Source organism: Toxotes jaculatrix, chromosome 15 (assembly GCF_017976425.1).
Source record: "Toxotes jaculatrix isolate fToxJac2 chromosome 15, fToxJac2.pri, whole genome shotgun sequence".
NCBI classification, from domain to species: domain Eukaryota; kingdom Metazoa; phylum Chordata; class Actinopteri; family Toxotidae; genus Toxotes; species Toxotes jaculatrix.
Genome location: NC_054408.1, coordinates 9,643,411 through 9,670,800, shown reverse-complemented (window position 1 = coordinate 9,670,800; position 27,390 = coordinate 9,643,411). Strand labels below are relative to the sequence as shown.

The 27,390-nt window shown below is 41.1% G+C and overlaps 1 protein-coding gene across 1 annotated transcript in view; it reads right to left on the bottom strand.

Annotated features, from left to right (window-relative positions):
- The window catches only part of LOC121194557 (transmembrane protein FAM155A), a 76,962-nt gene extending 50,244 nt beyond the window's left edge, over positions 1–26,718 (bottom strand). Inside the window, exon 1 of the mRNA XM_041057493.1 lies at positions 25,987–26,718. Coding sequence (XP_040913427.1) covers positions 25,987–26,718 — 732 coding nt within the window. The remainder of the gene's footprint in view (positions 1–25,986) is intronic.
- Positions 26,719–27,390: the final 672 nt, after the last annotated feature.

Genomic DNA, 27,390 nt, shown 5'->3' with positions numbered 1-27,390 from the left:
TTTAACTTTGTCACTTGGATGAAGAAAACCTTGTACTCTGTAGTGCTTGATCATTTGTTTTGTCTTTACATTTGGACTTTTCTGTCTCAGAGCCCAAGACATGGAGCTGTCAACCTGTTGATAGGATTAGTCTGCGAAAGGTGTAAACTGCAGTAGAAGACAATAGCGTCTTCTCAGACTGTCTGCATGTATGCCAGGACATTAGAGTTGCTAATTACTGCTGAGCCTCTGACCTTTAGCACCTTTTTCATATACTTGTCATGTTATTTATTTTAGTTTGACTTCACATATTTATTTATTTTTTCTTCTGTTTTCATATTTATAGTTTTTCTTAAATTTCTTTATCATTGTGAATTTGTTTTGTTTTTGTCTTTTTTTTTTTTTTTTTTTTTTTAACTTTACATTTGGACTTTTCTGTCTCTGAGCCCAAGACATGGAGCTGTCAACCTGTTGATGTTAGTCTGCAAAGGGTGTAAACTGCAGTAGAAGACAATAGCGTCTTCTCAGACTGTCTCCATGTACATCAGGACATTGGACTTGCTAATTACTGCTGAACCTCTGTGGAAGGGTTTCCAAAGATAACAAGACCATGGCAGAACATGCTGAGGAGGAGTTCCACAGACAATACAGAACTGAAATGTGATGAAGTTTTGACTTAATGGACTGATGATAAATGACATGATAACAGGCTTTGTCTTGAAGTAGAACTGCTAATCTTTATAAACCTGAACGGAGTGACAGCCATTTCAGAAGGCAAAGCTGAAAAGATGTTTACAGATGGTAGAAAAACCTTTCACTGTGTTTTAAAAACCATGTCAGACACTAGAGGGGAAGACACAGTTAAGGCCTCGTTCCAGGTCTTGAAGAAACAGAGGAAGACATGTTGAAGTTTGGACAGACCATAAATTCTGCTTAAATTACTCTGTAGCTGTAATTCGATTATGAGTGAACTGAGGCTTTATTCTGTGGCTGAACTTCCAGTGATTGTGTTACTCTCTTTATCCATGGTCTTTACTTTTACATGGTCAGTTCCACACATTTCTCCCAAATTGTCAGTTTTCTGTCTTTTAGCACCTTTTTCATATACTTGTCATGTTATTTATTTTAGTTTGACTTCACATATTTATTTATGTTTTCTTCTGTTATCATAGTTATCGTTTTTCTTAAATTTCTTTATCATTGTGAATTTATTTAACTTTGTCAGTTGGACGAAGAAAACCTTGCACGCTGTAGTGCTTGATCATTTGTTTTGTCTTTTTTTTTTTTTTTTTTAATACTTTACATTTGGACTTTTCTGTCTCTGAGCCCAAGACATGGAGCTGTCAGCCTGTTGATGTTAGTCTGCAAAAGGTGTAAACTGCAGTAGGAGACAATAGAGTCTTCTCATACTGTCTCCATGTACATCAGGACATTGGACTTGCTAATTACTGCTGAACCTCTGTGGAAGGGTTTCCAAAGATAACAAGACCATGGCAGAACATGCTGAGGAGGAGTTCCACAGACAATACAGAACTGGAATGTGATGAAGTTTTGACTTAATGGACTGATGATAAATGACTTCAGAGACTCCCAGCAAACTTTCCACCTTGCAGGGATGGATGCACTGGACTGTTCCACAATAGTCTGTGAAAGCAGCAGACACCAGAGTCAGGGGAAATTAGTCAGAGGAAGTGAGAGAGCGGCAACCAAAGGTAAGATCTGAGGTCATGTTGAAGGTTTGCTTTAGTCTGTTTGCATTTTACTTATTACTAATGATTGATTTTCTCTGTTCAAATCATATGTCCAATCTTAAGGAAGGCTGGAAGAGGAATGCTGTGGCCTGACCTGATCCACCAAGCCCTGGACACCGCCTAGATCTCTGGACCTCACCTCTGAAGGACTGTTGAAGCCCACATTACACAAGTCTGCAAGCTGCTCTTCAAACTACAGGACACAACCAGGAAGTGGGTCTGCTGCATCCAGGAGGTGGATGGGCTGATTTGCTGTGTAGTGAAGTTCAAGTGCCCATTAAGCACAGACTGTGACCATTTATTTACTCTGTTGTTGGAACCAAAGTTCTACCAGCTCTTCACTTGTGATGCCTTAAGAGGACATGATCTCAGGAAAGTGCAAAGGAAACACAGCTGGATCTGTGATGTTGGCTTTCTCAAGTAGTTATTCAGCCCATGGATGATGTTTTATGAATGCATTTAAAATCTGTATTGGCATCTGAGATACATTTGTGATCACATTTTTTGATACTGAGTAAAATCATTGTTAGGTCAGTAAATGGTTCAGGGTACACTTACAAAGTAAGACTTGTTTTTAATAGTATTCAGCCTGTATCCTGAGCATAGTTGCACTGCTGTCCATCATCACCACCCAAATTTTGATAGAAGCTTTATTGTACAGGGAGGGTGAGTTGGACTTTGAGTTCAAACACTGGCTCGTCTTGCTCTGCCAAGTTTCGTTCCAAGGGGACATAGGAGTAGGACCTGTCTGGGTTGAAGTAGGTGCGGTGAGGAAAAGTTTTGCGATTCTTACGTTTTTTGGCACAAAGGGAGGCCTCCCAGCAGGGGAATTTTTCCCGCCCCTGTAAAGCACTACTCACGGTAAATCGCAGACAAGATTCACTGCAGTATCAAGCGACGTGGGGTTATTTGGGTCAGGTTTAAGTGTAGGTGGGTTTGTACCTTTTTTTAAAATTTTATTGCGTGGTGGACAGGGTAAGGGAAGGAAGCCTGGCAGAGAGACGACTCAGATAGCTCAGACAACTGTAAAGATGCACCCAGTTTGGGTATATTTGCTTCATTTTCCATCTAGTGGTGATGATGAACGCAGTGACCACTGTGAAAATCTAATAGATGTGTCAAGTTTGCCAGGTTGAACAATAATTATATTTTGCTCCTTCTGAGCTACGTGCTATTGACATACTTGAAATAAGACATTGTCATGGGCTGAATTGAAGAGAAGGTCTAAAGGATAACAGGCTTTGTCTTGAAGTAGAACTGCTAATCTTTATAAACCTGAACAGAGTGACAGCCATTTCAGAAGGCAAAGCTGAAAATATGTTTACGGATGGTAGACAAACATTTCACTATGTTTTAAAAACCATGTCAGACACTAGAGGGGAAGACACAGTTAAGGCCTTGTTCCAGGTCTTGAAGGAACAGAGTGAGGAAGACATGTTGAAGTTTGGACAGACCATAAATTCTGCTTAAATTACCCTGTAGCTGTAGTTCGATTATGAGTGAACTGAGGCGTTATTCTGTGGCTGAACTTCCAGTGATGGTGTTACTCTCTTTATCCATGCTGTTTACTTTTACATTGTCTGTTCCACACATTTCTCCCAAATTGAGTTTTCTGTCCTTTAGCATCTTTTTCATATACTTGTCATGTTATTTATTTTAGTTTGACTTCACGTTTATTTTTTTATTCTGTTTTCATAGTTATCGTTTTTCTTAAATTTCTTTATCATTGTGAATTTATTTAACTTTGTCAGTTGGATGAAGAAAACCTTGTACTCTGTAGTGCTTGATCATTTGTTTTGTCTTTTTTTTTTTCTTTTTTACTTTACATTTGGACTTTTCTGTCTCTGAGCCCAAGACATGGAGCTGTCAACCTGTTGATGTTAGTCTGCAAAAGATGTAAACTGCAGGAGAAGACAATAGCGTCTTCTCAGACTTGTCTCCATGTACGTCAGGACATTGGACTTGCTAATTACTGCTGAGCCTCTTTGGAAGGGTTTGCAAAGATCACAAGACCACGGCAGAACATGCTGAGGAGGAGTTCCACAGGCAATACAGAACTTGAATGGGATGAAGTTTCGAGTTAACGGACTGATGGATAGATGAGTTCAGAACCTCCCAGCAGACTTTCCACCCTGCAGGGATGGATGCACTGGACTGTTCCACAATAGTCTGTGAAAGCAGCAGACACCAGAGTCAGGAGAAGTGAGAGATGGATGGATGATGTTTTACTAATGCATTTAAAATTTGTATTGGCATCTGAGATACATTTTTGATCACATTTTTTGATACTGAGTAAAATCGTTGTTAGATCAGTAAATGGTGGAGGGTACACTTACAAAGTAAGATTTGTTTTTTTAATAGTATTCAGCCTGTTTCCTGAGCATAGTTGCATTGCTGTCCATCATCACCACCCAAATTTTGATAGAAGCTTTATTGTACAGGGAGGGTGAGTTGGACTTTGAAGTCAAACACTGGCTCGTCTCACTCTGCCAGGTTTCCTTCCAAGGGGAGATTGGAATAGGACCTTTCTGGGTTGACGTAGGTGCGGTGAGGAAAAGTTTTGCGATTCTTACGTTTTTTGGCGTCGGCACAAAGGGAGGCCTCCCAGCAGGGGAATTTTTCCCGCCCCTGTAAAGCACTACTCACGGTAAATCGCGGACAAGATTCACTGCAGTATCAAGTGACGTGGGGTTATTTGGGTCAGGTTTAAGTGTTAAGGGTTCGTACTTTTTTTTTTCCCCATTGCGCGGCGGACAGGGCAAGGGAAGGAAGCCTGGCAGAGAGACGACTCAAATAGTTCAGATGACTGTAAAGATGCACCCAGTTTGGGTATATTTGCTTCATTTTCCATCTAGTGGTGATGATGAACGCAGTGACCACTGTGAAAACCTAATAGATGTGTCAAGTTTACCAGGTTGAACAATAATGATTAATTTGCTCCTTCTGAGCTATGTGCTATTGACATACTTGAAGTTGAACACGTGTACATGTGATGTTACATGTGTTTTTTAAAGAAAATGGTATTTAAAATTTATATAGAGAGAGAGATTGAAGTAAAATAAATTCGTTGCCCCTTTTCTCATATGTTTCTCATTTAATTTTGTCACTTGGATAAAGAAAATCTTGTACTTTATACTAGCCCATGTTTAATTCTTTGTATTTTATTTAGTGCTCACATTTTGGCGGTAATTTGGTGTCATTAACAGGATTCAATTAGCCAGAACTTCTCCATTATGTTATAAATAAGGTGAAACTGAGTCGATTCATATGACGTAAGGTGTGATACTAATATGACATAGTGCTGTTGTTCATTTAGACTGTTGCTGACTCTGTCATAAAGCTGTATTTTTACCAAGAGCGATTTTATGAATGAATTTCAAATCTGTGTTGGCATCTGAATTATGTATGTTTAACAGAAGAAACCATAGAAAATTATTGTTCTAACTTTAGGTTCTTATGATATGGATGTTCTGCTGTTTCCAAGGTTACCATTCTCAGTTTGTATTGTGAGGTCGGTATTAGCTGTTATTGTGCTCTCTCCTGATTGGTAGCTCATGCTCTGTGTCTTTTCCAGTCTGTGTTGAAATGTTCATGATATAACTGAATGTGATGTAATTAGAGATCCAAAATAATTTGTTCATGTTTTATTGAATTTTATTTAAATGACACACACACTACTATTGACATTATTCCATCCTTTATCCTCCCTAACTCCTCTTAAGATCTCCTACTCATTTTTATCCATCTTTTCCTCCCTTTCCTAACCCCACTGTGCCCCCATCCCCATCCATCCGTTCTTTCTGTATCCTTCCTCTACCCTCCCTCCCCTCGTTCGTTCCATACGAGCCCATTTTTATCATTCCTCTTCACTCTGTGAATCGGACCCTTTTCTATGCATCCTACGCTCCCTCTCTTTTATCATTCTTTCATTTACAAAGGTCATGAATATATTTTGGTTTCTGCTTTACAGTAACAGTACGCCGCACCACTCTCGCAATTTCCCGCAGGGGAATTGTCTAGTTTAATTTCTTATTGGTTTGTTTTTGGATGATGTTTATTAGCTTAATATTTAAAGTGAACACAGTTTTTATTATCAAATACATTTTTCCAGCGTGTGCTTTTAGGTAATGGAATTATTTAAGTTTTTTGAGGGACAGTCTACTTTCTGGGGTTGTTATCAATCACTGTTTTTGTGTCATTAGAATCAGACAGTCTGATACAGATCACTGATCAGCTCCTCCTGTTAAGTCTGTTTACACCCCTTTGGTTAATGTCTGTCATCCACACTATGTTCAAAACTAACTCTAAAATATATTTCTATATACCTTAGTGTCAAGCTCTCTTCATCATCTTCCTGCTTCTTTTATCCTTAGACAACCTGCATGTTGGCATGTTCCCTCCGCCCCACTCAGTGCTTTTTACTCTCTCAACATCTTGGTGCATCGATGTGTGACACTGAGTGCTACCAGGTAGACCAAGGAACAACTAATACTCAGGCTCCCTACTACGTTTCAGGGCACTGGGCTTATATTAGGTGACAAAGCTGCTGGTTCTCTTTCCTCAAAGGGAGAGAGAGCATGACCTTCATCTGAAACAGGCTCATATTAGAGACAGGCTTATTCCTAATGTTTCTTATTTATTCATTTCAGTTGCTTCTTCTTGAATGTGAAATATCCCAAGAGTTTAGATTCACTGATAGCAGCGAAATATAAAGCAAAAGAATTTCACCCATCTTTTTCTCTCTGTGCTAGACATGGATATTATGTGAGACAATTAGCTATTTATAACATTACTGTATATTCTATTATAGCACATGCAGCAACTGTGTCCTGCATACCTTACATATTTTGGAGAGGTTTTCTATCCTGATAAGACAATGACTTTTCCATTTCTTTCACGCACTTAGTAAAACCACATACCAGGAGACAGCCGCTAACATCAACAGTTCATCTAGACTTTGACGGTCATAGCAACTTGGTTCGCCACCTTTTGCATGTCAAGTGGTTGTGGTTCACAAAATATGATGAAAAGCAAGAAGCACCTGCCCAAAGCATCTGACCTGCTAACTTCCACTGAAAGCCCAAACATTCAAACAACTAAAAAGAAATCTTCCAAAAGCCTATTTCCATTTAGAAATATTTTCTTGCCAGGCCAAAGATACACCCGTCTACCTGTGTCCCATAACGGACCCACCACACAGACTGGACAGCAAAAGAAAAAGAAACAAAATTGCTAAATTTTTTTTTCTTCTTTCTGACTGATGAAATTTAAAATGGGGATCTAAAAATCATGTGATCTGTAGATGTAGGTAAACAATAGATATAAGCTAAATGTTAGTAGTAAATGTCATAAATTAAAAAACATATCTTCCATGCAAGATTAATTTGATATAAAATGAAAAAGAAAAAAATAAACTGTAGTGCATCCATGTTTCAAGTCAAAAAAAAAAAAAAAAAAATCGTATGTTTCTTATGTTCGGGTACTACTCAGTGACATTTGGTCTGTTTCTTCCTCATAGCTTTCTCATTTCAAGAATGATCCTTCCCAGTAGCAAGGCGGTATCATTGAAATTCATCAGGGGCTTTGTCACCTAATATAAACTCTGTGTCCTGAAAGGTGGCTGAAAGAGTGCGTATTGTGTTGTTCTCTGGTCTGCCCAGTTGTTTTCACCATCACAAAGAAATGCATGCTGCATTGTGTGATGTCAAAAAACAAACATGCAGGTTTTCTAAGGATAAAAATGAAAATGAAGATCTTGAGGACAAGAAGAGGAAAGAATCTGTGTTGATGCTTTGCTCTGTTTAAAGTGACTGATTCTGCCCAAGAACCATTAACATTGCAAATGTAATTCTCTCAGTAATTTTTTTTTTTTTTTTTAAGTTTTACCTCACCAACAACAGCCTCACCATTTATTGTTAACTCTCTCCAGTTGCACCAGAGGAGTTGTTAGTATAACGGCAAAAACAAACCGAACATTTTCTCCTGCTGCTGTTTCACATTAAAAGATCTTGTACAATACAGGGTGGTTTTTAGAGTGAAGCAGTAACAGGACACACCATGTATTTGTCACTGAGATTAGCACTGACTGTTCGTCAAAAATGCATCTACAAACCAGGACGTGGTCATTTTCTTCATTTTTCATTAGTGGTCGATTTGAAGGTTTAAATTCACTGCATATAATGTGTTTGTTTTTTTTATTGTTGTTCTTTTTTATTGTTGTTGTGGTTTTTCATGATATTTTTGTTTGCTCCCTATTTATAACAGAATAAATAGGGAGCAAACAAAAGTATCATGAAAAATCGAGTCTAATTGAGTCATTTCTCACTAACTTTCTGTCAAATAACACTTTCTGCATAAGTTATGGTGCGCAGACTGTTCTTATGTGTTTTTATTTTCTTATTACACTAAAACAAGAAGAAAGAAGTTCAGGCTATTTCCTCACATAATTTAATATCTCCAGCAGTGCTGCCAACTTAATGAATTTCTTGTTAGATTTTATTGCATTGTACAGAGTGCTGTCTGCCATTTATATTTATAAACTAACCTTCAAATAAACCACTGAATCAACATTTGATTTTCTGCATAGCTGCTGTATTAGACTGCATTAGTTTTAGCCTGGTGTTTCTAATAAAGTGGCAACTGACATTATGTTCCACAAGTTCCAACATATAAACTCTAATTAGACAGAAGTCTCAAATAGATGCTATGTGGCCAATTAAGGCTACATTATTCAGCCTTCCGCCACGAGATGCTTCATTATCATCTCTTAGTCCTGTGAGAGATTATACAAAAGGCTGACAGGCTGATTCAGACCCATAACTGGACTTGAAACACGAGACGGATTTGCTTGAAATAGCTTATAACAAGCCAATCATTAAATGTTCAGCAAGGCCCATGGTGGGCTTGAAGAAACCTCTCATACTCTCTTCTCCCTCTCTCCAGCCCTCGACCAGGGACACCTGGAAAGGACAAAATCTACCTTTCATCACCAGAGGTCGATAACATCGGGCTTCAGAGATACACAGGTGTTCAGCTGACACGGACTCTGTCTCTCTGTGTTTGTGAGTGAGCAAAGCAACACAAGCACACACACAGGCACTTACATGGGCAAATCTCTGATAGCTAAGGGGCAAACCTTACAGAAGTTGCAGGTGTGATATGTACAGCTGCTCTAACATCATCTTTCACTGAAATCTGCGCATACGCTGTGGAATAGTATGACCTTAAATCAAATAACAATGGCGGCAACACTGGCATAGTTGCTCTGAAATATGGATGGATGGTATAAACGGGATAGAAAGTACACCATAATGAATTTGCCCTACAGAATGGATTTTAACCTCGCAGGTTATTTTAATGCCTGGTACCACTAAAGGTATATTACCCGAAAAATACAATGAATATGACAAAAAATGCAGCTGATTACATAATACTTTACTTTATGTCCAATCAAGTACTAACTGCTGCAGAAAAGAAAACATGGAATGCCTAAAAGCACTGTTGTTGGCAGTACAATGCCATAGCTATTGACATAAGAACTACATATAACTACATATAAATGGCTACATATATTTTGTTGTTATCATTATATTTGTCCAAATAAATGTACCTTTAGTGGTCCCAGGCATTTAAAAAAAGACCAAGAAATTGAAGAAAACAAGGGTGGTCTAATAATTTTTTCCATGACTATATATACTCTATAAGTACTCTAAGTGCATCTAACCCATTTTGTCTCCTATTTGTCTCTAGTCTCACAACCTTTCAGCACAAACAAACTTCTGTTTTCTCTCCTCGTCTTACTACAGGAACCACGGAGGGCATGAAGCTATGAAGCCTCATAGAGACGGGCCCCCAACCTGAGTCCCACTCTCTGCATGGGTTCCTCGCTATACCACCTTCTAGCCCATCATCGATCCACATTTAATCCCTCCATTCCAAACCTTTACCACCCCACACCCACACACACCCACCTTACCTGTCATTCCAGTAAACTTATTTGCACACTTACATGGTCCATTGTTTGTTAGGGAAAGTAAAATTCAAGATGAGAAATGTGAGGAGGCCAATTGATTTGCAATGTTTAATAGTGAAAACACAGAAATTTTCCAGCACTACTGTATCTTTTTTACAGCAATATTTTTAGGGTTGAAAAAGGGTTACAGGTAACAAACATTTCAAAAATATGAACAACGGCACCAAAAATGAAAGCAAATATAAATAATAATATAAAATACTACCTGTGCCAGTAATAATAAAGGAAAAAAAACATTATTATGTAAGTGGTAAGTGGTAAGTTAGTGGTGAGCAGATCGATTTCTACCTATTTGAACTCTAGTTTTGAGCATCTGCACAAGTGACAATGGAATCTATATCTTTAACACACTTCTCTTGGTGCTGCTATATTTGCACCTCTGCTGCTCTGCTACTCAGAATTTAATATTGCACTTACCTCATAAACCATCAAAAAATAACAATAAAAAGCATTAATATTGGTATTGATGATCCTGGCCCAGGTTATTACTTGGCATTACACCAAAAACAAATTTTGTGGTATCACTAGTCCTTCATACAAATTCAGAATACTTTATATTGTAGAAATCCTGTATATTCAGAATTTTCGTTTTCTAATGTTTTCCTTTGTGCAGTAAAAGTGGTGAGGCAGGTTTATGTAATTCAATTAGTTTTAAATATTACTGGAAATAACATGTATGGGAAGCTGTGTTGTCAGTAAAAGTCAGCGTCTGCATGCTTAAATGAAACTATAGCTGAAGTGGTAAAGTGCTGCTGTATCAAGAGCACCACTTAGCAGGTAAGCATAGTAATAAAATACTGTGGTTGTCATCAAGCTAACTCTGCATGACTAAGTGAACCTGCTTGCTCTGTCATTTACCTTTACAAAAGGAGAATACTATTGCCTCTATTATATCATTAAGCTGGCAGCTAGTAAGAGCTCTCTCCATTTGGTAACCGTATAGAGGGGCCAATTTAGTATCACACAGCCCAAAATAATAGAGCTATGTGTTAATAAAGTCAATTTGGCCTGATACTTCACCTCACGTTTCCAGCTTTATCAGTGTGCTTCAGATTTCTATATTCACTCTTTAACACCAACACCAACTTTGTACTTTGCAGTAGAGCTGGCATGGCATCTAGGATGCTACATAATGCAAACCAGAGACCCCATTTCCTCCAGAAAAAAAATGAATAACTGTAGCAGCCAAGTCCCACTGCAGGTGCTGAATGTTCATTCCCTGAGCTTCTCTGTTTGTCTCAGCCCCTGACCCTCGAAATGTATTCTCTCTCTCTCTCTCTCTCTCTCTCTCTCTCTCTCTCTCTCACTCTGTTGTTCCTACTGCAGAAAAACTGCAGATCTGCGTCACCAAGGACACAAGAGACAAGTCTGATGGATCTGCTATCACTGGGACTCTTTTTCTTGCGTTCACTTTTTGCTGCCTTTTTCACTAAACCTGTCTTTTTAAGAAAAAAAAAAGCATTAATTCGGGGAAACCACCTTGACCCACAAAATCTAGTCTGTTTCAATCAAAGCTGCTAACAACAGGGAAAGCTGGCTCTTCACATTGGCATGCTAATGTTACATCCAGGCCATGCAGACCAGCTATGAATCAGTCTCCCAGTGTGACACTCTTGAAGAGTAACAAGAGCATGCTGGATCATAATATCAGCCACAGGACACAATTCCTGTGCACAACAGAGTTGATTAGCTCTGTGTTAGCATGTTAGCATCATCCTCTCCCCCTAAAAGAAACTAGTAAGGCAGCTTGCTTGTGCATTAGCATGCCAGAGACAGTGTTTGAGGCCGGTTCGCTGGAATGTGTGATATCAGACAGAACCAGTCTGAGTGCAGACGCCCATATCCTCCACTGACCCACTTCACTCGCTCGCTCTGGTTCTTTTACTTAATATGCTTGCTGCAAACAACTCAGTCTAACTTGGTGCAGAGCGCTCATAGCCATGCTTATTCACACAGCATTCAGAGGTGGGTCAAGGGGTGGGGATAGAAATAGGATCCCAATATCTGGGTGATGAGAGAAAAGAAGATGGAAACAGCAGCGCAGGCAGCATCTCTGGTTACAATTGCACTGGTAGACCATATTGTACAATAACTCATTTACTAGGGTTTCCACTCAGTAAAACGGTCTGCACCACATCTTTTACTCAATTCCAGCCCGTTTCCTGTTACCATAGCAACCTGTCTCTTCCTTCTTCCCAACTATTCCTTCTTTCCACCTCTTCTTTCTCCTTCTTCCCGCCTTACTTCAGCATAAGCTGCATCAAATAGTGTGTCTAAAAACAGAACTGTTAAGTTATTTAATGAAAATGTGGTGCAGCAAGAGGTGATTCATCTCATCCGGCAAATCACACGACATTACTTATTATTCCTCAACTTTTTAAAACTGCATGCTACTAAACGAAGCACTCGTGTACTGTTTTATCTAATTTTGCCTACATGAACAATGAAATTGACAGCACATTAACGACTAAGAAAAAATGAGGAGAATGGGCGCAAGAAATCATCCGTAGTGTTAACTTAAGAAGCTTTCACCCTCTCTCTCACAAACACATATATACACACAGACATGGTGGGTAGATTTTGCTGCAGTGGATGTGTCGCTGGTGTCTTCACAGTGACATTGGTGCTGAGTTACAGTGCTAATGAGAACTTTAATGTCACCCACACACAGATTCCTAGCAGACAGATTAGAACTGTGATTACACTGAGCCCCAAGAACACATGGGAACACAATGATACACACACAGACACACAAACACACACCACGTGCATGCCCGAATCACATTCACACGTCGACAAACAAACATAAATTAATTTGAGGTTTCTCAAGCAAAGACTTATAAAAGCATCATGTGCTCCACCTGCGATCTTTTTCCTCTACTGCTGCACTGTGCTACTGTTTATGCAGCTTCAAGAGCAAGAGACTCGTAAGACAGAGAGAGACAGGCAATGGAAAAGCATAGTGATGCACCAATTCAAACTTCTGGATGGGTTTTCAACACTGATCCCGACCTACTTAAGCAAATCAGGTGTCAGAGATCCACATGAAACACACATACTTAAGGCTACTGCTGATATGTTGCTACTTCCTGTGTGTGCTTCACTATACATTTTAACGTGAAGTCAGTGGTAGGCCTTTCTTGTGAAACCGGAAATGCTGACAGTGGCATTAGTTACCTGCCATTACCAAACATCTCCTCTAGATTTTTAACTTTTTCTTTAAACATTTTCTGCACTTTTTGCCTCAAAATCTTATTGAAACTTTGCACATATTCAACACGTTTTATTGCATGTTTAACAAAACTCGATAAAGAAGAATAGCTCCAAAAATTAGGTCACAATCTATTAACAACAAACGTTTTAGCAACTGGAGTAAAAAGCACCACTGGATCAGCCACACACAGGTGAAGTGGTTTTCTTGAAGAGATGTAGAAGGATGTATTTATGTTGAGGGAAGTCGGTCACAACAGGAGTCACTGTAAAGCATGAACTGTATGTCAGACAAGGACAGGATGATGTCTCTGTCCTGTCAGGAGGTTGATGCATTGAGTGACACAATTTCAAAACCCTGCTGAAAGTATAAACATTTCCAAGGCCAGCAGTTATGGAATAACATTATCGTTCATCTGGAGTCGTGTAAGTCCAATATTAACTTTCTTTTAACTCTGATTTTGGTCTCTACTAATTTCTGAGGGAAATAAATCTTTAGTTGGTAAATGCTCCACAATGTTCACCAGCTAGTCGCTAACCCTGTCTGTCTTCCATTTGGTGCTGAACACATCGTGTACAGTGGGTTTTTAGAGGTAACAACCCTGGGAAAGTCGTGATGGCTAATAAGCTCTGTAAAGCCGAAGGGAGCTGCAGATTTGGATGAGGCACTGGTTTCGGATTGGTTCTCAGAATCAGGAGATACCCCAAGGTCGGGTATCACCATCAGTAGTGCGGTCGAAAAAGGTCAGATCAGAAAATCCCTAAGAAGAGAGAGCCAAAGAGAGAGAGAAAGATTCTGAGTTGATGGTATGGTGGGTTGGGTGAGGTGGATGTGGATGTAGGACAGAAACAGAGGGAGAGATGAAAGAGAGAAAAAGAGAGACAAAGTGTTTCAGTCCTGCTGTCCTCTGTACAGAATATGACCCTCATCGTCCCCTATCAATCAATCACAATCATTTCCTATGCCAGAGTTGTGCTACCACCATCTGTGCCTTGGCTCAAAGCATCAGTTTAAGATGGGGGCGGTGTAAGGTCAAGCCCCTATACTTCCCACCACCAGCCGCCCCCCTGTTTGTCAACTCTCATTCTACATGTGTGTCCAGCTCACTACATTTCAAATCATCATCAGTTTTATTTTGTTGTCAACCTCAGACCCACCCCCTTCTCTTTTTGTCTTTTCTTTCCACCTCATTTCTTCTTCTTTCTTAACGACTCCACCTCCCAATCTCCACCGTCCAAAACCTCACCCCTGCTTTCAAATGGGAAATCAATAAGTCAGTTTGTGAACGTCGCCCTCGTTCTCTCATTCTCTCTTTTGATTTACTCACTCACACACACACACACGAACACAGTCACATACGTAGTAATGTGCCTTCCCTCTTAGCCCACCAACACTGCTACTAATGCAAAACAAATACTAAATCTTGGAATTTTTCAGAAGTTGTCTGACAAATTCACATCTCTTTTTCATCTTGTCCTATTATTAGAAGACGCTCTACTAGAGGAATGAAATAACACACCGTGGATTATAGTGTAGGAATTATGCTGAAGTGCTGCAATGCATACCACAACTAACTGACACCAAGGACAAGAGGACACAGGAAAAATGAGGAGCCCAGACATTTATTTACCCACTGGAAGTGAGGACAGTCAAATTTGTAAAGGTGGCTGATGAAAATAAATTTGGAAGCCCCTAGCCCTGTTCACTGCTGTGACATCCACTGCGTCGGAGACAGTCCTGGATGATTCGCACAGAAAACCTCAGGGAAGCAGTTGTGTGCAGCAGAGGTGGGGAAGGTTAACCAGACAAGCATTTGCCAAACCAGCTTCTTAGTCCTCATCCTTAGATTATTTTTTCTTGCCGAAGCAAAAGATATTGTTTGAAAACACCTTCAATAAAGCATGAATTTAAACTGTGACCTGTCTGGGTCTATTTTTGAATGCGAAAGCAAACTTCAACAAGTGACATAAAGGTGGGATTTGTATCTTATATGAAGTGTTTTCAAACATTTTTGGCCAGACTACAAGAGTGGGGCAAGTCCTATAAACACGTACGTCTGTGGCTGACTGACTCAGTGATGAAATAACGCCATTGGTCATCCAGCCAAATGTTGGAGTTTCCCCGTTGGCTGTTGCTCTTTTCAAATAAATTGGCACAAACAGTTTCTATGACGTCATCAGGCAATATAGCCAACTTAGCACCTTTATTGTTGGATGTACTGACTTCTCTGAACCCTTTAGTACCTTGAGACAAATCCAGCAACTTTTTGGACAAACCTCAGCTACTTTCCGTATAAGGCAGTTGCCAGTATTGCCCCACGAGCATGAGGTCAGACTTTCCCTCCCCACTCACCCTTGTCTAAGCCAATTAAAAATCCAAATGTCCCCGTTTTCAAAATGTCTTTCCCTGACCTTTCTATTTCTATTCATTTCTGTTTCTATCTATAAGTTCTTTTTAAGTTTTGCATGAAAATTCTATAGTCTTTTCCATTAAATTTAACCATTTAAAATTGTGGGTAGTTAGTTTGTTTTATCGACCTTCAGGGATTTCCTTCCATTGTGCTGCTGAATTTTATGCTCTCCAAAGAGCATGGCCCTGTAACTGTGGAAGCCACCGTGAGAGTGCTAAAAAGGGGATATGAAGGGGGTACTGCGGTAAATCCTGCCATAAAGAGAAAGGATGGGAGACAGCTTTATCCAGCTAAGAGCCTGCACTGGAGGATTAGGGCTACAGGGAGCAAGATAGTGAGAGGAGGGGGAGGTGATGAAGGGGGGAAGTGATGGTGTGACGGGTAACCACCTTGATAAAATGAAAAGAGGCATGGAAGGGATGCAAAAAGGAAAATGGGTAGGACTGAAGACAGTGTGGAGGAAGTGTCAGTATGGAGGTCAGACTTTATAGGATTACAGTGGAGAGATACACCAAAACAGATGCATGCCCTCCAGTTTAAAGCCAACACACAGATCCAGTGTCTGTCTGGACACCATGAAAAGCTACATTTTAAGTGAAGCTCATCACTACTGTCATCACACAGCAACGTGTCTACTGTCTCAGCTGTGCTATGTTGGATTCATGACACCCGGGTATGTATACGCATACAGAAACACAGATGAGAATTTAGCATATGGGACATGAAGTGTGACACATCCAGCATGCATCGATGGGCCTCTTTGATCAAACGGTTCCTGAAATGAAGAAATCTCTGGAAGAAACCTCAGGAATTAAAAAAGGACCGAAAGTTATGTTTTAGTACATCTATGTTTCCATTTCCATGACCTTTCTAGATCCTCAAGGATTGGACAGAGTAAAAAGCATCAGTCTAGCTTGAGATGTAATGTTTGCATGCAAAGAGACATGAGTCATGGGTACTTTTTATTTACCGCTGTGTGCCTGTGATGTTTGTTGAAACAGGCTGGAAAGAGGATATGCAGAGATGGAAGGGAAGATGGTGTTTTTTTTTTCTTGTATACTGTGTAAGAGTGAAATGTATATTTACAGTATATGAGCACCAGATACCCCCATCTAATAGTTGCTATATTCATATTTTGTAGCAGTCACTGAAACAAAACTTAATCTGCGTTTTTTGTGTGTGTCAATTTGAGAATGCATGCTTTACATTTTTGTTTTTATGTTTACAAAAAAGTGAGCAGTGTCACAGTGGTTTGGGAGCAAAGGAGGAGTGTTCCAGTTCTACCTCTGTGCTTTTGAAAAGTCAATGACAGACAAACAGATGAATAATGTACAAAGAATCAGTCAGGGGCTGTCAATGCCACTGTAAAGCAAAACTGCAACAAAAGAGACAAAGCAGGACAAGACTAAAGCATCATCCAAGTTGTACAGGTCGTTTCAACGTAGGGAAAACATCTAAGAAAGAGAATAAGAAGAATGAAGCCTAACAGTAGGAAAGACGGAGTAAAAGGTGAAGGAAGAATGGCACAGCTGCAGTTGACAAATGGCAGATGGGGTTGAGGACAAATGGACAAAAGGGTTTTAGACAAAGAGGGAAACTTCAGCAGGTGAAAACCCCACTAACCCTTCCACCATCCATCTACTTCACACACACATACACACAAATAGAAGGCAAAAAAAACCATTACAAAGAGGTGCCGATAAGACCCTCATCATCAGGTCAAGCTCCCCTCCATTCCTCTTCTGTCTTGCTTTGTTCCTTTTCCATGTTCTATCTGTACCCATCAATAACCTCTTTCTCTCTCTCTCTGCCCCTCCCTGCTCTGTCCACAATCAAATTACTGTGTCAGACTGGAGGAGGTATGGGGGTGAGGATCCTGCTTGCTTAGTTTCAGCCCACTCGCAAAATCTTCATTTGGACCACTAAACGTAGGCCTGACATACTTACATACAGGCCTATATCACACAGCAGAAAAGGCTCCTCAGTGGTGAGGTGGTTGCTAGGTGCCACTGGAGTAATGATGTGAATAATCAGCCTCTTTGACTTCGTAATGAGGGCTGTGAGGAGGACAGCACAAACTCATTTGCATCAGTCTGAATGGAGGCGTTCAGTTTTAAAATGGTCTAAATGCTATTTTGGAGGTTTTTCCTCTCTACCTGGAAAATGCTTGTTTGGAGAAACACAGATGATCACAAACAAACCTGCATGACAAAAAAATGTTTCAGCAACCAAAAAATTTTATTTTACTACAGCTCCTTTCACTCCACATACTAAATTTATGACAAATGACAATGGAAACAATTAGAACACATCCCACTATGCCACCATGCACTCATGCATGCACACATGCGATCTCACACAAACAAATACACACACACTCATTCATTGACAGAAACACTAGCCTGATTAAAATGGAAAGGATTAGGTAGGACCAGGTGCTCAAATGAATTGTTTGTACGAAACCCAGAGAAAATACAGTATGTCAGGGGATCTGACACAAGCCCATCATGCTGCACACACCTCTGAGTATTTCCTCTAATCTAACCATTCATTTGTCATTCACTCTCCCTCTCCTATTTACTGCCGTGACCTGATCGCGGTCAGCCTTCCCTCCTGTGTGTTTGTGTGTGTGTGTGTGTTTCTGCTCATGTCGTGTATGTGCAGTTCAGTATGGGTGAGTTTATAGACACGAGACTGCATGAACATTTTTCTATCCTCTCTCCCCGTTCTCTGAATCAGGACATGCTGTGAGCGGCCGATGTTGATGATGACTCAGTAATGTGAGAATGTCACCAGAGTCTGGGAACTGTGACTGGTTTCTATCTCTCTGCCAGTGATGCTCACACTGTAGCTTTCTCAGCACACTTCGCTATTGCTGCTGTCAGTTTCTTTTTGTTCTTCTCTTCTCTTCTCTTCTCTTCTCTTCTCTTGTCTCAGAACCCATTTTCAAGTGTCTCAAATGCAGATAAATTCCAAATGCGATTTAATACACTTTCAGTTACACTTAAATCCATCGCCGCTAGCCAGATCCCAAATCGGATTTAGGCTTTTTGCAGGCTACATGAAAATCAGAGTTGGCCCTACTTCAGTCCAGAGAGTGGTGGTAATGCACCTGAAGCTGTCTGGCTAAAAAAAAAACATTAGAGGAAGAAGAATTTGTGCACTTTAGCAGCATACTCACAACATTAGCACCTTAGCTAGGTAGGTAACAACTATTCATAAACTAGCACAAGCACATGGATGACTCACATGGATGGAGCAAGTCTCTAGCAAGGCAAAAGTTTTGCTCGTCACTGCAGGCTCTTGCTCACTCACAGTGCTCCCTCACTGATAACTGATCAGAGCTCTCTCACCCACTCAGATCATTCAGTGGTTGTGCTGATCAAGGATATGATAAGCACCACTGAGGCAAATTATGTCTTCTGTATGGCCTTATGTGTTGAAAGCACCGTACTGCTTTCTTCCTGTTGCCTTTAATGTGACAGCTACAATGACGGCTAATTTCAGTGTCACTTCAGATTCCATTATCATGCAGGATATGAGGTCCTTTAAGTGGCTACTTCCACAGACCATTTCATTATGTAGCTGGGAGGACAAAACTACCTAATGCATGAGGACATAGTACGTATGCATCTAGGAAAGATGGATGTACCCCTTTCTGGCTGGAATGCATGCGATAATTTGTTCTTGGATTTAGACACAGCTTTTCTGATACTGTATATCTAACCAATCTTTCCAAGATATATGAAGTGGTTAAGCATGTCTGGCTGTTGGTAAAATCTGTGGTTATCAGTATTTTGTGAACATGCATAAAAACTAAAAACAATGAGCCTTTCAGCCTCAGCATGGTTAAAGTCAGGGTTGAGATGTTTTACGTGTGGGTTAGAATTTGACAACCCCATGATTTGAAAAGAAGCCCTGCCTCAGGAGTCAAGCTCTGGGGAACAATGTGCCCTGGAGTCTAAGAATAGCAACCAACCACTCCTGTAGGTAAGCAGGAAATGGATGGAGATTTAATAAAACAGGCTTGTTTAAGATAAGTCCCTTCTCGCTTGTAAAAAAAAAAAAAAAAGGATGAGAGCCGGTGGGTGCAGCCGGGGGAGGTGACAAAAAGCTGCAGTCAACTTGAACCATAAAGCAGCATCAGCAGTATATGGAAGGCCCAGTCAGAATCAGACTGAAGTAAATGTTATTTGGCTATCTAATCTGTCCAGCATTCATAATTGATAGGCCTTTACCTGCTGGAGAGTTTGTAAATGAAATGTGATTTGCCACTCCATTCCATTTCTTGTCCGACATGTACGACATCATTAAACAGCTTACTGACATCACTCTAAAAATAGTGTCTAAATAGCACACACTTTCACTTTATGCTCTATAAATGGCTTCCACAGAGCTGCTTCAATGAAGTTCTGATTAAATGGATTCCATTTTTATCAATGACTCATCCCACTGAAAAGCCAGTTTCTCTTCCTTTCAAATAAACAATTGAGTCTACAGATCAATGCCATGCTTACAGAACAAGCTTAACACGTGCATTTCAAAACAGAGTACTTCAGACCAGAAATGTGAACGAGAGATGGGCTGTCATGGCACCACTAGCGTATCTCAGAAGGTTTGGGTTTTTATATATATATATATATATATATATATATATATATATATATATATAATTGATTTTGTTCATCCAATTGTCATCTTCCATTTGTTCGCCATCAGCTAAAGCTGCATAAAACTGAAGTGGCAGATACCAGCTAAATCCAGGATACGAGTGCAAATTCTGCTGCATGGAAGCATACTGGTTATTGTTCTAAAGCTATGACACTGTTGACTGTTTTATATAGATATGGTCTGTTAAACACCGCAAATTATCATTAGCTTGAACAAATAAAGGCCTGATGTTTACCGATCTGATATCTCCAGATTTTAATGCATTTTGTATGGAGTCAGTTGTCAGTAGCAGCCATTTCCCCTCTTTCTAGCCCCTTCTCTCTCTTCACTTTGTCACAGAAAATCAAACATAACACATCTCCCACTCATCAAATCATTCATGTAAGCATAACAGTGAGAAAGAGGAGAGAAGAGACAGACAGCAAGGGGTGCATTTGTAAAAGTCATCATTTGTTTATGTCGTAGATCTGATTGAATTTAAAGCATTAAGAAAAAAATTCATTGCAAGTTTTATCTTTTCATGACTGGAGATGGGCTGTGGCGTACAGTGAATTACTGGATGCATGCAGCTTGTTCTTGCACACAGGCACAAAATGCAGTCGCACACGTGCATGGACAAGTACACTCTGTAGTCTTTGACTTTTTCAGCAGACCCAACCAGTACCCACGCACAAGAGAAACAGGACATCACTCCTCCATAAATTAACTGTGTGAGGATAAGGACTTTTTCAAAGTAACAGCCTACAGAAGAGAGGGAGGAAAATATATGGAGAGACAGAAATGGGTGTGGATGTGTTGATAGGAGATGAGGCCCAAGGCAGTAAAGGAGGGAGCTGTACAGTCTCATTGTGCTGCGTAGATGGGGAATAGAGGGCGAGGAGGAGACGTTTCCATGGGAGTGCTGCTGTGTTCTTCTCGAACAGACGCATTCCCTTATCTCCTGCCTGGGGAGAAACAAACACTGGCAGCTCATATGAAGGGGAGTTTCCCTGGATCTATTTGAGAAGTGTAGAGAAGCAACAGAGCCCTAATTGAATTTGAGGGAGAGAGAGAAAAGTGCAGGGCTTGCAGTGGGGCCATGCCATCTGTGTAGATAGCAGAACAATATGTACATTTTGTCCTGCATTAAAGTCGTCTTTAATCATTTCAACTGTCAGTTTAAACAAATGTGTAGTGTAGCACAATATGCAGTTGTATTCAAACAAAGGTGTGTCTTCTCATAGTGTTACTGCCTGTGAACAGGGTAATGCACTGTATATAGCTGTGATTTTTATTATATTTTCAACCAGCTATTGCCACCAGAAGGCTGGCACTTTTGGTTCACTGTGAAATACTTCCACAGTTGCTGGACTGCTTGACCCAAAAAAAAAAAAAAAAAGGAAAAACTCACCACAATGTTCATAATTAGCTTAATTACCTTTATTATCTTATTAACTTCAATTTTTTATTTTTTCTTAATGCCAAAATAGAAAAAAGAACTGGGAAACATCACCTATAATGGGCCTTGTGGAGAGATTACTGTTTCCGAGCTCAAGAACGAACTTTCAGTCTCTGCTATTGGATGGATTGTCATGAAATTTGGTACAAACACACAATGACGTCTAATCACTTTGATGATCCTCTAATTTTTCACATGGCACCATCATCAGGTCAAAATTTCAGTTTGCCCAATACTTCATGATTATTATAAGCAAATGCTTTAAAACTAATGCCTCAGCTGCGCTGTGTGTTTAGTGCTACTGTAACACATACACCTAAACGGTTAAATTAAACCTGGGGTCAACTGAATAGTCTTGTAGAAGCAGAGATTGATAGAGGAGAGGTGACTGAATAAGCAAAGGGCCAGAGTGGCTGATGAAGGAGCACACAGTGGGATCTGAGGGGACAGGCCTGTAATTGAAGGGAAGGAAAGGACCTTAACCTAGATCAGTATCTATCACTCCAGCCGGAAAGCCCATATATTTCCAGAAAGGGGAAGGGAGAGAGAAACCAAGGCCCCTAGTAGGAAGAAAGCCCATAAGGAGGAGGGAGAGAGGAGTGGAAGTGATGTAGATCAGATACTGGACGTGTGTGTGTGTGTGTGTGTGTGTGTGTGTGTGTGTGTGTGTGTGTGTGTGTGTGTGTGTGTGTGTGTGTGTGTGTGTGAGATATTGGTTCCTCAGAGCTCTGACACTGATGAGAGAAAGACAAAGAGGGAGAGGATGTGAAAGTAAGCGAGAAACAGTGACAGATAGAGGGAGGGAGGATGTCAACATGTTGAGACAGAGCCCTGGAGACACAGCCACCAGAGAAGCAGAGAATTATGGGAGTGAAAATTAAATTACACCGGAAGGGACAGTCAGGTCTGGACCTGCAGGAAACACTGCACATGGGGCTCTTTGTGTGTGTGTCTGTGAACACTTACAAGTGTGTGTATGAGAGTGTGTGTGTGTGTGCCGATGGTTGTACACACCTGTGTGTACAGTTAATCTTGTGATGTTATTCTTCCATTTCAGATGATAGTGGATGATAGATACTGAGAACTTTTTTTTTATTGTCAATCAATAGGCCTTTCTCACAGCAAACATTTTGACTCTTCGTGGTAGGAAAACTACTGGTGTTACTAATAACATTAAACATGGGTCTGTTTCATTGGTGAGCCACAGTAACAACATGTCCTCCTGCCTAATCAACCATATAGGTTGTTTGTCCCTACCCTCTGATACAACCCACAGGACCGTCTCCTAAATTAGCACAAATGCTGGTGGCAGGAGATATGCTACAGATAAACTGCTAAAAATCACAGATGAAAAATAAATGACTAGCCTTTTTATGATGTGGCAATGCTATGGTAATGGTTTGGTTTGGTTTAGGGAAAGATAATAGTTTAGGTTCAGATAGGTACTTCATTAAGGTTAGAGGACCTTTATCATCATGGTTACAAAAGTATAACATATGGTTAAGGTTATGGGACAGTCGTAGTCATGGTTAAAAGCAACAACACTGATGATCGGTTTTGGGAGGATAGTCTTCACAGTAAGCCATGACAGTGTAACAGTGATCCAGCACATACAATGCCAGGACCCTGAAACTTAAGTAGCTAAATGGAATTCAGCCATTATTATTATTATTTTTATTTATACCTGTGCTTTTCCTAGTGTGACATGTCAAAATATCAGACAAGAAAAAACAATTTAGAGAAAGAAACAGCCACAGTAGTAAATAGTATATTTCGTGGGGAACAATTTTCAGCTGCAGATTAACACATATTTGGAGCACTAATGGGTATTTACAGCAGCAGGACGGTGTATGTGGATTGAATCAAAATAAACTACAGTGCCTGTGTCCATGGCAATGAAGAAACATCTCACCTAGTTCCAAAAGTGTGGCTCACTGATGTGTTTTAATATGTTTTTGGACAACAGTGGAAGCTATACAGGTGAATAAAATATGGGGAACCCAAGTTGTTAAGTGATATTTGGTCACATTTTTAAGTTAATTCTGCAGAATGTTTTGTTTGTTTTAGTGTCTTCTTCTCTTATACCAACCAAATATCCAAATACATAAGTGGTTTGCTTGTTTTGTGGTGTATTTTGATTTTATTTTTCCAGCTTAGCTTACTGGCAAACTCTAGTAACACATCAGTCTCTGGCAATAAACAAGGTCGGCCCAGTGCCATACACCATCCAGGTGAAAACTGCTGTTTTCAACGATGATGACAACCCACAGTTTACATCTGTTCACTGTGACTGGTAGGCTAGTTGTGTCTTTTTATGCGTGTAGTATGAGTGTGTATACTGTTTATACTTGTGTTAATATTGTTGCCTATAGATGTGACATTTTCCCACCTTCAATGTAAAGTTATTTTTTCTGTTACCTCCTTTAAATTCACCTCTTAATCTTATCTCGCTTATTCCATCGCTCCCCCTTTCTTTTTATCTTGTTGCCTATCTGTTCTTCTTCATCTAAACTTACACAGCACTAACAACACAACATCTATAGCACACAAAAACACGATGATGACACCATTCCAAATCACTTAAACAATTTGAAAAGACACCTTGTTTAAAGTTGAGAGGTTTGAGATTAGAGAACTTCGAGAGATAAGAGTTAACTCTGAATAGTCTGCCTTTTTATTGTCCAGCAGAGTGGTTCTTCAAGGAGCAGTGGCTTGTGATGCAGGCCTGGGGTGCTGTGCTTTCACAAAGGTCACACGAACACTGAAGCAGATTAGCAATTCAGATTGGGCTAAAGGGGCTAAAAGGCTGCTGTAGCCCTGCCTGAGTCTTATTACATTAGCAAAGAGTAAGAGTGCAAATGCACACTACTGATTAGATTGCATAAGTAAGAAGCTCCTATAAGCTGTTATAAGAAATAGATTGATGCACATACATGCAGCACGTACCGCATCCATATATATGCAAGTACACACTCTCTGACGAACAAGCAACAATAAGGTATGACTCACGATAAACAAACATATGAACAGCATATGATTCCAATGTGAATATTTATCCAAGGACCGTCCACCCAGTGCTTCTTCACACACACACAAACATGGATTAGCAGCACTCACAGCCCAGCACCCTGACCATCTGCCCTTGTACAACATCCATCTTGTAGAAATTACTTTGGTTTGCAGGATCATTATTTGGGCAGTTTTGCTTTTGAAAGTTCATCCCCTGACCTGTCTTATAGTGTTGTCATGGTGATGATGCAGCTCTCCTGGAATGAGTCGTATTTGGTAACAACTATCATTGCAATTAAAAAAAAAAAACCTTAATGTTCCAGATGAGAAATTCTGTCTATGTATGGTGAATCAAAAACAAAATGGTACAGAAAAGGTGAAAAGTTGATCCGCCAAGCATAAATAAAGCTAGATATGTTATATGCAGCATGATAATGCATGTACTGCATCTGTATCAGATACAGTACAAGCCAGGCTCATAATAAACCTCTGCTACCCTTGTAAGGTGTAGTCCCTACTGTCATTAACAATGTTCCATGTTCTCAGTGGCACCAATTCTAAATCTTGCTCACAGAAGACTCCTACACTGCATATTGTACATCTCTCAGGTGTGTTCAGCCAAAGAAGATCTCATGAACACACCTGATTTACCTAATCAGGTAGGGGAGACAGAGCCTTTGCAGCAGTCCAGCGTACAACAAATGAAACAGACTGAAGTGTAGTAGTTTAACCAATGTATCCCCACTGTTTCTGTTTATAGGTGAGTTTTCATTGTTCAACACAGACTTGATGGCTAAAGTAACACAAGACCCATTGTGTGTGCGTCTATGTGTGTGTATGTGTGTGTATAGATGATATGGTCCCAGGTATACGATGCTGCTGACAAGCACAACATGTACTCCAGAGCCTGAGATATGTGCTCTGAGGCTGCCATGTTATTGGAACAACAAGCAAACGGGGGACAGTACAAAGCCTGGATTAGGTGCAGAAATCCCTCTCGTGCTATTAACGATATTGAAATGAGCACCACTCAGCGCCCTCTCTCACAGACCTGTGCTGCAAGCCTGGACCTTACTCCAAATGTCAAATGTCACATCCACAGTCACAGTTCACAAAGTGCTCTATATTATAAAACTCAGAAAGACGAAGAAAGAGAAACAAGGAAAATGTGACCTGCACTCTGGTCCCTCCATGCTGTTTTCATGACATGCAGCTGTGTGTGTGTGTGTGTGTGTGTGTGTGTGTGTGTGTGTGTGTGTGTGTGTGTGTGTGTGTGTGTGCGTGTGTGCGTGCGTGCGCGTAAACGCTGACACAGGCCAAATGATGCAGCAAAGGCGCAGGTAGCCTAATAGCAGTCTGAACTCAAAACTAAATACCAGTATACTGACAGATATGCCCAACGGTTGCCATGACCACTGTGAACCCACCCCCTTAAATGCACTAACGTGTGTGTGCGCGTGCGCGACCTGGCCTCGTTAGTCCTACCTTGCATTCCTCCATGCACGTCCTAACCGAGTATGCATCCGTTTCGTATTTCTGAACCAGCAGTTCAAACTCCCGGTAGTTCTTCTCCGCCTCCAGGTCAAGATCCTGATAAGCCCGGACACACTCGCTGCATCCCAGCAGATCCACCCCCATGGCCATATCCAGGGTGCAATTCAAATCGACCGGACTCGTAAACCCGTAAAACAAATCCAAAAGTGAGTAGGAATTACAAAAAGAAAGGTACAAATCGCTCAGATTCACGTACGCCGACTGTGTCCCCTTTTCCCCTCCACCGGAGAGGCCCAGGCACACGGTCTCCGCGTCCGTGAAAGTAAAGCAGTCTTTGGACAGGCTGTCAGGGTGACAGGCGTCCATTCGCCTTAGAGACTTGGTAGAATTCCCTAGAAAAATAACATCTTGCTCTCTGGCGAGACGGTGGGGGTCAGGTGATGTTGGGATGTGGTGTGGGTTGAGGGGGTTTGGGTACTCGCCCATGTCCGTAATTTCAAGCCCCTCGTCCGATCGCTTGTCTCGGGTTCGCGTCAGTTTCGCCTCGGCGCAGAACCACAAGTGATCAGAGAGCAGGACGGTGATGAACAGCAGAGAGGCCAGCGACAGTCGCCATCTCTGGGCCCGCTCCGACTCGGTAAATGGCTTCTCGTTCTCTCGGGGTGCAAACCAGTATTTTAAGCCTTCATCATGCTGCCGACGCATCCAAGCACCCCTGGTCATATTTTAGGAAAGTGCTGCCCTGGCCGACTCCACCGCGGGGGCTGCTCTGCCACAATACTCATTGACTTGGGGGGAGAAGGAGTCCGGTTGGTTCTCCTCTGTAACGGTGGGGTGCCGTGCCTCCGCCGGTCCAGGGCGCTCCTCTATCGCGCCCGCAGCAATCGGTGCTATTCCGATCCAATTAGCGCGCCCGCACAGATTAAGCTTCGCGCTGCCGCATCCCGGTTCTCCATGGCTCTCCGGGGGGAAACGGCGTCCTCTTTGACCGCATGCCACCCTCTCCCTACAGTCCCTCCCCGGGTTTGTTCTCTCGTCGGGGGTGCAGGGAGACCAGCTGTTGCGAGCCTCTCGGTACTGATGCTGCGCGTCTGCCGCCGTTCGGTTTGCAGATTGACTTAAAGGAGAGCAACAAGCCCTTCCGATGCACGCAGGCTGGTTTCTCTGTCCCGTACCTGGGCGGAAAGCCTAGAATCCTTTCTCCCGTTGGCCATTGTCATCTTGGACCGCGGTTAAGTTGCCGCCATGTTCGTCTTGAAACACTTTTTTGGAGAGCTGGGTCTGTTTGCGTCATCTCCATCGTTGCGATAGCTCCATCGTTGCGCAGTGGCGGAGCACACAAACACACACACACACACACACACACACACACACACACACACACACGGAGGGAGG